At 38.3% G+C, this 12384-nt stretch overlaps 1 protein-coding gene across 7 annotated transcripts in view; it reads right to left on the bottom strand.

Annotated features, from left to right (window-relative positions):
- ATP11C (ATPase phospholipid transporting 11C) overlaps positions 1 to 12384 on the bottom strand; it is a 174997-nt gene that overhangs the window by 84954 nt on the left and 77659 nt on the right. For all 7 annotated transcript variants that reach the window (XM_027607948.1, XM_027607945.1, XM_027607943.1 and 4 more), the window contains 3 exons: positions 9121 to 9240; positions 3238 to 3327; positions 394 to 474 (listed from right to left, as the gene is read on the bottom strand). In XM_027607948.1, coding sequence (XP_027463749.1) covers positions 394 to 474; positions 3238 to 3327; positions 9121 to 9240 — 291 coding nt within the window. The remainder of the gene's footprint in view (positions 1 to 393; positions 475 to 3237; positions 3328 to 9120; positions 9241 to 12384) is intronic.

The following is a 12384-nucleotide window of genomic DNA, read 5'->3' as shown; positions in this document are numbered from 1 at the left end:
ACAACAAGTATCAAGTACTTGTGCTCTTGAGTTCTCTGCTTTAGGCATCAACAAAAATTCACTAGAATGGGAATTTTTCAGAAAGATATGCCACACTGAAAAACATTTATACACACTAAAAATTCGCCTCTCATTTCCTGACTGAGCTGTACCTTCTACCTCCTTTCTTTTAGGGTTACAACCCCATAACACAAATACTGAGGAAAAAAGGGGCAAAAGAAATTAAAGATGTACCTTATGATCATTTTAGTATGTTTTTAATAGGAATCAAATATAAGTTAAATCCATCAAGGATGCTGCCCACTCTATAGAAATATGAAAAAGGACCTTTGGCAATGAAATTCAAAGCAGATGGGACTGAAATGCAGGCATAATTGTAAATAAGAAATTTACCTGCTTGATGGCTGTAACAGTTATAACAAAGAAAAGTGGAAGTCCACTGGTAACCGGGCTAGTCGGTGTGTCTACTGTGACCTAGGTAAAGAAATTAAATTGAACGTAAAAGGAAAATAAGCCATTCACTTATATGCAGGACTGATATGCTACAACCATTTCAGGTAGAAAAACAGACAAAACATATCCTGGTAACAGGGTCACTGTTGACTTTCATTAAACAAAAGCAATCCACAGAGCAGTTAGTGTAAGGAAACAGTTCTAATTCAGGCTTAGGTTTCATTCCAGTTTGGATTAACGCCTTGAATGAAATAGAACCAATCATTTACCATCTCTTTGTTGAGTATCATTCTTTCAGCCCCTGTGCTATCATCAGCCAGGCTCTAGAGATGTTGCTTTAAATAAGATAGAGAATTGTCCCTGCCCTCATAAAGCTAGCAGCTTACGGGAAAACAGTCAACCAAGTGAAATGCTGAAATCTAATGAGTAAAGCTGAGTTAATGAGATGAAGTATGGGCTTTCAGGCAGGCACAGAGGACCGCATATACAATGTCTCTATGGTAGCAGCGCAGGGGTGGGGGGCACACGTAAACAAATAAAGGGTAGAGTGTGGTGTAAGATGGGGCTGGAGAGGGGGACAGAGGCAAACCCAAGCAGGGCCCTCTAGGCTAGAGCTCATTGTTTACCCCACAGTGGGAGATAACTAAAGCTTTTAGGCAAGGAGAGGTCCCGTGAACAGAACTACATTTTGAGAAGATCATCCTCCCCGATTTGTGGAAAATAGAATGTAAGCGGGGAGTCCATAATGCAGGTACAAGATGACGGCTTGGACGAGGGGGGCAGCGGCAGACATGCAAAGAACTTCCATGGATAGTTCGGGGTTAAAATGGTAGGAATGGCAAGGAATTTTTTGTCAGGGTGATGAGAGATGACTTGTAAGTATCTGGTGACGGCTGGGTAGATGTTGTCATTCACTAAAACAACAAATACTAAGAGAGGACTAGACTGGAGGGACAGAGGACCATGAGTTCAATCTGCCCCCACAACCCGCTCTCTTCTCTAATCCCCACCTAGGCCTGGCTCTGCCACATCCCCCGAGTTAGAGACACAGGCTTTTATGTGGCTGTGGGCCTTCATGCACAGCCTGAGATACCCATCTGGCATTCTTCACCAGGTTAACTTGCTCTAATCTTTCAAGGTTTAGTTCAGATATCATCTACTCTTTGAAGTTTCCTTAAGCTCCTCTTGGTTAGAAAGACATATTAACTTCCACTGTATCCCCACAGCACGTTGCTCATGCTACTTTTATGACTTATACCGCATTAAATTAAATGGATACATGACTGTAACATACATTCCTTAAGGACAGAAAAGCCATATCTTGATCTTCATTGTATCTGCTAGAATCTTTGTTATCTGGAATACTGCAAGGCACACAGTAGGTGCTTGGTATACATTCACTGAACCAAACTGAACTGCGCGGCATGCGACAAAGAATGACTCCTCTGAGCATAATTTTGTATGCAGTTTATTTTATGCTGTTTTGTAAGATATCTTACGATGGATCACTAGAGTAGCTCCTTTTCAAATGACCCATCATTTAAGACTGAAATTAGCTCTTTTCCATATCACAACCCAGACTGGTTTTAAGTAGCAGGGCTAAATTAAATTACAGCACCATTTACTCAAAGCCTCAAAGTGGATAAACAGAAGCACTTAACATTAACAAGGCTTTGAGCCATTTCATTGGGATGTTTCTGCTTCGTTTAAAAAAATGAAACGAGTGGGTGCCTGGGTGGCTCAGTTGGTTAAGCGACTGCCTTCGGCTCAGGTCATGATCCTGGAGTCCCGGGATCGAGTCCCACATCGGGGTCCCTGCTCAGCGGGGAGTCTGTTTCTCCCTCTGACCCTCTTCCCTCTCGTGCTCTCTCTCATTCTCTCTCTCTCAAATAAATAAATAAAATCTTTAAAAATAAATAAATAAATAAAATAAAAAATGAAACGAGGAAAAAATACCCTTACTGTAATAAAATTTTCTGGGGGTAATTTTGGTGAGGGAAAACTTATAATAGCTCATAGACTTAAAGATGGAAGAGGCAATTTAAGATGTCTAAAATTTAAAACACAAAAAAAACATTAGCAGGAACATAGAGAAGATCAAGTCTACCAGGCTTTCACACTTAAAAGTAAATGAAAGAGGAAGAGCAAAACTGGTATCAGGAAGAAAAGTGATAAATTTTCAATTAAGCTGAATCTGGTGTTTAACGAAGTAAAACTATTAATCTGAACTATTTTCAATTTTAATATATACCACTGTATTTAATGGTACACAATATATGTCCTTCTAGGATAAACAAAGATGAAATCCATGGAAGTTTTTAAAGAAAGTAACAAATTCTCAACAAGTTTTCTAGTAAAAATGCTACTTTGGAAATATATAAAATCATGTAAATCTTAAACTATAATATTAGTACTTTAAAAAGTTTTATTAAAACAAGCCCTGAAACACCTTTTTACACACAGGGCACTTTTATTTTTTTTTTTAAAGAAATGGATTGAAAATTTGTTTGGGGGGAAAAAGTTTGATTGGAGTAATTTTCTTTTTTTTTAATAAAAAAATTTTATTTATTTGACAGCGAGATAGCACAAGTAGGCAGAGTGGCAGGCAGAGGGAGCGGGAGAAGCAGGCTCTCCGCCGAGCAGAGAGCCAGACATGGGGCTCGATCTCAGGACCCCAGGATCATGACCTGAGCCAAAGGCAGCCGCTTAACTGACTGAGCCACCAAGGTGCCCCTGGAGTAATTAAGTTTCTAAAAGGGGAATGGTTGTTTATGGAGCTCTTACCTGCACAAGGAAAATGATGAGAAAATAAAAATTTGCAATTCTTCTAAACTGTTCGAACAGATTCTTTGGGAGGAAATTCCAGAGTGTATACTGTATGGGAGGAGGAAAAAAAAGAGTATTATTAGAAAGGAAACTTGAAAAATCCTAATAACAACTCATATGGGCCGGACTATCACAATAATTTGAAAATGTTAAAACCCAGACCTCACACATACAAATAAGCATACACTTAGAGGTATACTATATAAGAAATGAAGTTTTCATTTGGAGCATCACAATTGGGCCATCTAGTCCCCAACCTCTGCTTTCCCTGACCTGATCTAAATTAGGTTCCTTGTTAGGTGTTCTCAGGTCATCCTATACTTCCTTGATAATACTCGATACAGTGAATAACTATAGATGTGTGCATTTTTTATTAAAGTTGCTCCCTCCATAGGCAGTAAGTTCCATAAGGACAGGTAATATTACTTTTCCCCCAACACCTAACAGACACAAAATAGACATTCAATAAATTAGTTGGATGAATGAATGAACAAATTAATTCCTCTGGCTAAGCTAACCACTGGAGTCTGGATCATCATCACTGATATAACTCTGTCCCTATCAGTACCCCCCCGCCCCACCTCCATGACAGCTGAGGTGTACACATAACCCTGGGACATAGAGGGCTTTCACTTTAATCAACATACCACACTAGGCTTTGGTAACTGGTAACAGGTTAAAGGTTCAATGCTAAGTAGTACATGGGCAGGAGAAGAAAACTCTTGGGCCAACTGTTGAATCATTGAGACTTTCTCACTAATATCTTAAGCTCAAGGATGAGGTCATTTAAAAAAATCACCAAGAGAAGTTGCATTTTCTAGATATCTTGATAAAGACCAGAAACCAGAAAGAAAGGTTTCTTAACCTAAAAGATCTAAATTATACTTAAATGATCTCCACCACAAATACGGTGAGAAAGTATCTATTCGGTAAGGTGACTGAAATGCCAAAGTTGCAGAGCATGACACAATATATGTGAATTTACTACTAACCTCTCTTTAAAAGGCTTATGGGCTCAAAGATTAGGGAATCCCGGGAAAATGAAGATAAATGGAGGCAAAAATATTCAGTAAAGGAGTTGGTGCATTACAACAACAGCCAACCTAGAAGATTCTTCCCCCCCAGGAGTCACGGAAGCGCCTCAAGGAAGCTCATTCAAAATTAAGCACAAAATTACAATGAGATATCACCTCACACCTGTCACAATGGTTAAAACAGAAAACACAAGAAACAACGGGTATTGGCGAGGATGTGGAGCAAAAGGAACCGTTCCTCTTGCACTGTTGGTGGGAATGCAAACTGGTGCAGCCACTGTGGAAAACAGTATGGAGCGTCCTCAAAAAGTTAAAAATAGAACTACCCTATGATCCAGTCCTCGCACTACTGGGTATCTACCCCCAAAATACAAAACACTAATTCAAAGGGATACATGCACCCCTATGTTTACTGCAGCATTATTTACAAAAGTCAAACTATGGAAGCAGCCCAAGTGTCCATCGATAGATGAATGGATAAAGAAGAGGTGGTATATATACAGAATGGAATATTACTGAGCCATAAAAAGGATGAAATCTTGCCATTTACAACAACATGGATGGAGCTAGAGAGTATAATGCTAAGTGAAATAAGTCAGAGAAAGACAAATACCATGATTTCACACATATGTAGAATTAAAGAAACAAAACAAAGGTAAAGAAAGAGAGAGAGACAAAATAAGAAACAGACTCTTAATTACAGGGAACTGATGGTTACGGGGCGGGGCGGGGGGAGGGGTGGGGGATGGGTGAAATAGGTGATGGGGATTAAGGAGTGTACTTGTCCTGATGAGCACTGGGTGATGTATATGGAAGTGTTGGATCACTATATTGTACACCTGAAACTAATATAACACTGTAGGCTAACTATACTGGAATTTAAAACCTTAATAAACAAGGAAAAATAAAGAATTGTGTGGATATGCATCATTTGGGGGAAGAGAATCCACACTTTTTATCAGGTTCCCAAGGCAGCTTGTAACCAAAAACAAAAGGGACCAAAACCACTGATCCAGTCACGTTGAAGCTGATGTAGTTCAGGATCAGCACTTAACTGTCCCAATTACTTAAGATCAATTTTCTAAAACAATAAGCTAAACTTCCACAACAAGCTAACAGCTGAGTTTCTGGCTTGTTGACCTTCTGTTCCCTAACTAAGGGGTTTTTAATTAAACAAACAAACATTAGGGTCTGTTAGAGTCCTCTGTGGGGTGTTAAGACATCAAAAGGGAACATTTTTGTTGTTTCTAGACCCCCACTGTTTGTTTATCACTGTTTTAACTTATTAAATGAACTGCTTCCTTGGGGAACTCTGATTATTACCATTATAGGAACCTATTGCTATATGCCCTCTTCTTTTCTGTATCAGGTCATGAGCTATTAAGAGGTCAGGGAACATATCATAAGCCCTCTTACCACAGCTGCCTAGAACAATGTTTGGTACATAGAAGGCACAAGAAATCTTGATCTTAAGTGTTGGCCATTTACTCCACTGCTCGTTACCCTTGTGAAGCAGAACTTTCTCTTTTTTAAAGTACCACTCTTTCTCCCATAAATTTGAAAGTTTAAGTAAAGGGAGTTACCAGGACACTCTCCCACTAGGATTTAGTAACTTTAGCTAAAAAGGCACCGTCCCGTGAGTTTGAAAAGATTCAAAGAGCTGTCCGATAAATTCTACTGAAAATCTGAGTTTTAAAAATGAGGGAGAATGCTAGTGTATTTTAGGCTTAAAGCTTTAATTCAAGACAGTCTTTCACATAGGAGTTCTAAATTTAACCTTGGGCATACCTTCAAAGAGTTAGGTGGAGCGCACAGATTCTTAAGCCACTAAAGTGCCTTCAAGATTGAGGCTCTGAATTTTTAAAGAAAAAAAATGTGTAACAGGGAAATAAGATGGAAACTAAAGATCCTAGCAGCAAGCAATCAGTGCTCATTTTGCTACAGAAGGGGATTTCCAAATTTCGTACCAGCTACAAAATTCTGGCGATTCCCAGAGGTTCCTGCTGATTATATTAAAGTAGTAAGGTTGCATAGAACAAGTTTTTCTATGGAAAGTATTGTGTGCCCCAAGAAGAAAAGAAGACTAATTTTAACAGTAAGTAAAATTTAAGATAGGTCAAAGTGTTTATTTTCAGTGTTCCCTGCATTAATAAGACTTACTGGGAATAAGGAAAAAGGAAATCAACACTTGCTACGAAGTTGGAAGGCAGCTAACATATGCTATAAACTGTACATTTCAATTAAAAGATTCTGGTGAAAATATAAAGAGCCAAAAGACAATGTGAGGAAGGAAAAGTTCAAATTATGAAAATATTGGGGCGCCTGGGTGGCTCAGTCGTTTAGCGTCTGCCTTCGGCTCAGGTCATGATCCTTGGAGTCCTGGGATTGAGCCACACATCGGGCTTCCTGCTCAGCGGGGAGCCTGCTTCTCCCTCTCCCACTCCCACTCCCCCTGCTTGGGTTCCCTTCTAGCTGTCTCTCTTTGTCAAATAAATAAATAAAATCTTTAAAAAAATTTTAAAAATTATGAAAATGTTATCTCTAGAATGGACCCAAAGGCCTCTTTTAAAGAGAGATCATGCCACACAATCAAAACACATGAGACTGAGGCAATCACTAGTACTGCTCAGGACTGTAGTAATACTAAGCACAGAAATATAATTTAACAATACCACCTACCATTTACTGAGTCATTACTGTAAGCCAAGCACAGTGTTTAAACTGTGGATTACTTTATTTTATCCTCATCGCGGTCCTCTGAGGTAAGTACTGTTAATATCTCCATTTTACAGATAAGAAAACTGAGACATGGAAGGGTTCGATGCCTTACTTTAAATTCAAACCCAGATCTTCTGTCTACAAGGATGAAGCTCTTTACCACTACACTGTCCATATGCTATCCTCTTCTAATTATTCATTGTATTAAGATTTCATTCTTTTTCCTGAAGTTAGTGTACTGTCAATTCCTCTTTTTCTGCGCTAGAGCTTTTAGGAAAAAGTGGAACACTGGTAAACTAGATGACTGGTAAATTAGAAAAACTGTAAACATGTAATAGTTACAGAGAAAAGAGAGATGTTAGTCTATTCAATGTACAAATGTTCATTTCTTTATTCTGATTTCTAAAAGATATATACAGATACAGAGATATATGTGCAAATCTGTTCAGAAACAAACTTTATTTGTCTCATGCACTCTTAACTATTTAAAAAAAATATCCTAATGTATTGTTTTGCCTATTGGCAAAACTGAAGCTAGATAAAATATGAGAAATATATTAAATATGAAAAGATTTGACAGAGTGTTCTAGTTCTTTTACAATGTGAAATCGTGAAGTATATTACAACAAAATGGTTATAGTTAGTTCAACGAAAGTCACTTTACCATCAGTGTGTTACATTATCTTCTACATAAAACACTATGGAAAACAGTACTTCCCTAGAAAGTATTTTAGATTTTGATGCAAAATGTGAGAGAACACAGAGAAAGGAGCCCCAATAGCACAATGATGTGAAAAGGGCTTTTTATTCAGAGCCACTAGACCTTATAAAGCAGTTCTGCTCCTGACTTTATCACTCACTCTGCTTGATGACCATGGCACTAACTTAATTTCTCTGGGTTTGCTTTCTCCATCTGTAGAGCCAGCAAGTTGAACAGATAATCTCGCAGGATCTTTCAGTTCTATGTCTATGATTCTGAGTCAAAGGACTACTACTATTGTCTTGGATCCTACAGGGGGAGTTACAATTTTCAATCAAAGGACTAGTCACTATCCTGGGCACAGGTATGAAAACTTCTGGTTGATGACAGATTTTCTGCCATAAGGTTCAAGATGAACAGGAAATAGACATTTTATCCAAAGACAGAGTGTTCTATAGGCCAACAGATACATGCTGATCAGGCAACAGTTTTCACTCATTCTGTCCATATTTTACATGTTAATCTCCTACTTAAGTATAATCTGTATACATTCGCTACCTCAAGAGAAATCACACATGTGTTTGAAAACCAAATGTTAAATTTTTAAAGGAAGGGCATAATTTTGTTTCAGGTCCTAGGTGTTCACAAACTTGCAGTGATCCAACTGTCACTAACATTTTACATCTGCCTTGCCAGGCTACGTGAAGAAGTAAGGAAAATCTATCAAGATCTGTCAATCTATCAATTATCTGCCATTTAGCACCTAGTACCTAACCTGGTCAGCCAAAGGTGAAGATTAGCAAGCTAATATTAGCAGAATGAGGGCGACTGGGTACTAGGGACTATAGAGAGTGCTTTTACGTATAGAACATCAGCTCCATTTCACTGTTGAGGACATATAGACTTGGAGATTAATTTGGCCAAGGTCACAAAGCTAGTAAATGGTCAGGCCAGGAGTGTACTTGAGGAGCTCCCCAGTGGAACAGAAAGAGATATAAACGTCATTCTAGGATAGTACCCTCCAAAAGAATGTAAATTATTTAGAACCTAGTCCAAGCACTTAAGAGAAATTCAGGAAGATTTGGGCAAGTAAATAATTCCTAGTTTTAGCACCCTTTAAGGCTTAACGTAATATGTATCATCAACAGGCACTATGAATAATAATGGAAAGCAAGTGACTAATATTTCAGCTATAACAAGACAGAATGATACTTTTTAAGAAAAACAGCCTTTTGGTGGAATAATTACCACAGTTGGTATACAGTATAGGTGCACATCCATGTATGCATATATAAATAAACCAGCTTCCTTGGAAGCATAAATAAGTGCATTATCTGGCTCACTATATGAATCACTACATGTATCTACTGAATTAAAAAAACCACTTACCTTAGATGAGACTATTCTATTATCACAAAATCTTTGTGCAATGTAAGCTTCTGTTTCTGAAACTGGATGATTGCCAACAAACACTGTACGTGTACCAACTCTTTTCTCTTCTCCAGCACACTGACCAAGAGAAAGGGAGGAAAAGTCAGTTTCTTATCACATTTGTCCATGCTTCTACTGAGCTCAGAATTCTTGCCTAAGCACATCTGACAATCCCCTAGAGAGACAAGAGTACCAGGGAGGGGAGAAAACCTTGTTAGGCTACTCAAACTCCAGGAGCTCTTGGTTGCTGACTTACTGAAGATTAGTGGAAGGGTTGCTTGAGACAACTCTTCTGAGGCCAACCTTACTATTTTAAAATGTTTAAATTAAAAGAAATCCTAGAAATAAGTCAATCAGAGAAAGACATTTATCATATGACCTCACTGATATGAGGAATTCTTAATCTCGGGAAACAAACTGAGGGTTGCTGGAGTGGTGGGGGGTGGGAGGGATGGGGTGGCTGGGTGATAGACAATGGGGAGGGTATGTGCTATGGTGAGCGCTGTGAATTGTGTAAGACTGATGAATCACAGACCTGTAACCCTGAAACAAATAATACATCATATGTTTAAAAAAAAATGAACAAGATAGCAGGAGGAGAAGAATGAAGGGGGGGAAATTGGAGGGGGAGACGAACCATGAGAGACTATGGACTCTGAGAAACAAACTGAGGGTTGTAGAGCGGAGGGCGGTGGAAGGATGGGTTAGCCTGGTGATGGGTATTCAGGAGGGCATGTTCTGCATGGAGCACTGGGTGTTATATGAAAACAATGAATTGTGGAACACTACATCAAAAACTAATGATGTAATGTATGGTGATTAACAACATAATAAAAATAAATAAATAAAGTTTAAAAAAATAAAAAAATAAAAGAAATCCTAGAAAAACAGTATTTTTACTGCCATTTTTCTTTCTTCCACAAAATCTCAACCATCACCATCATAGCAACACACTCCAAAGGTCAGATTGGGAATATTTAATTTATCATACAACAACTACTGAAGACCATCTTGCTAATTCCTTACCAGAGAACACAAAGCAGAATGCAAGTTATTTCTGAATGGAAAATAATTACTTCTAAGTATAGAGAAATAGAATGGCTGTCTTTTATTTTATTTATTAATTTTTTTAAAGATTTTATTTATTTATTTGACAGAGAGAGAGACAGCGAAGAGAGGAAACACAAGCAGGGGGAGTGGGAGAAGGAGAAGCAGGCTTCCTGTGGAGCAGGGAGCCCGATGCAAGGCTCAATCCCAGGACCCTGGGATCATGACCTGAGCCGAAGGCAGACGCTTAACGACTGAGCCACCCAGGTGCCCCTAGAATGGCTGTCTTTAATGCTGATCAACTATTTCTACAAAGAAAAGTTGTAATTCTTTGGTTTTACAGGAAAGACATCCTTTGTGATTTCTCAGAGCCTACTGTCAAAAAGTCCCATTTCACACACTATATCTCTAATGCCCCTTTTATTTTATTTATTTATTTGAGAGGGAAATGGGGGGGAGGGGCAGAGGGAGAAGGAGAGAGAGAATTCCCGAGCAGGTTCCATGGCCAGCACAAAGCCTGAAGCAGGGCTCGATCTCACAACCCTGAGATAATGACCCCAGCTGAAATCAAGAGTCAGTTGCTTAGACAACTGAGCCACCCAGATGCCCCCCACTTTTACAATTTTTTAAAAGTAGGTTCTAGAAGTTCTAGAATCTAGAAGTTCCAAGGTTGAGCTCCATTTTACCTTACTTTTTATTTCACTGAGGCTTTACTCCATTTTTTGTTTTTTAAAGATTCTCCAAGTTTATTTTGCAAATTTTTTTGCATTTTATGTTTTATTGGCTTACAGTGTTATAAAGAGAAAAATGTATACAATTTTGAACACTGAACTATTAATCATTTTCACATGAATTCAGATATACTTTATTTCTAATTGACCTTCAAATGCAGCAGCAGCTCATGAGTTTAGTTTAAGTATTCTTGCTACCCTATCCTACCCTGTCACTGAGTCAGGGTTCAAGATACAGATACATATATAAATACAAAACAGACACAAACAAGCCTTTTATAAAGTGAACAAATCTTTTATAATGTAAGTAACGGTTCCCTTTTGGAACTTTCTATATCCAGTTCATGCCTTTTCTGAAATTGGGACATTCACACTTTAATTAGACACAATCTTCATAAAGCAAAGTGTTTATCTCTTTGCAAACTCAGGTAATTCTTGAGAGCAATATTTTTCTTACTGATCTGAAAACACTGTGAAGGTCAAAGAGGAAAAATCACTTCAAATGATCAAAACAGGTCTGAAAAATAATATACTTAATAGTGTAGGGAGAATAATTTTAAGTATAGATTCTATGAAAATACTGATATTCAAAGGAATAGCTTTGGACCCATTGCCAAAAACTCGGTTTTTTTCTCAGTTAATTAAAACCAAGAGTATTTAGGAAGATACATTCAGTCCTTGAAGTAAGAATGAAAGGATTGTACAATTCAATTTCTATATAAATGACTGAATATACAAAGTATAAAATATAAACAAGTGTAGCAAGAAAATAAATTGGCAGAAATACTCAACCAGTAGCAATAATTAAGACCACCATTTGAAAGATCTTCTATACACCAAGAACGAAAAAAAATGTTGTTATACGATTTTACAGCATACAACTGAATTCAATTCTAATTCATTACTATTATACCTTTTTCTTCTTCAGTATTAGAGGACCCACATCATCTCCTATCAATTCATTTTATTTTTTTATTTTTTAAAGATTTTATTTATTTATTGGACAGAGAGAGACAGCGAGAGCAGGAACACAAGCAGGGGGAGTGGGAGAGGGAGAAGCAGGCTTCCCGCTGAGCAGGGAGCCCGATGCGGGACTCGATCCCAGGACCCTGGGATCACGACCTGAGCCGAAGGCAGACGCCTAACGACTGAGCCACCCAGGCGCCCAATTCATTTTGTTTATTACGTGACCCATCACATTCAGGAAAGTCTTAGAACGCCAACATCGGCAATAAGCTGCTTTAGTAAGACACAAATCTTCAATGTTTATTTCATTCACCACTTTGGAATTTTCCTCTTGTATTTTAAGATTAATCAAGCTTGGGGGTCCTGGGTGGTGCTGCCCATTAAGTGCCGGACTCTTGGTTTCGGCTCAGGTCATGAGATAGAGCCCTACCTTGGGCTCCCTGCGCAGTCCCAAGTTGGCTTATGTTTCTCTCTCCCT

The sequence above is a fragment of the Zalophus californianus genome, chromosome X (genome assembly GCF_009762305.2).
Source record: "Zalophus californianus isolate mZalCal1 chromosome X, mZalCal1.pri.v2, whole genome shotgun sequence".
In the NCBI taxonomy this organism is placed as follows: domain Eukaryota; kingdom Metazoa; phylum Chordata; class Mammalia; order Carnivora; family Otariidae; genus Zalophus; species Zalophus californianus.
Note: the sequence above shows the minus strand (reverse complement) of the source record. Positions and strands in the feature narration are given on the sequence as shown.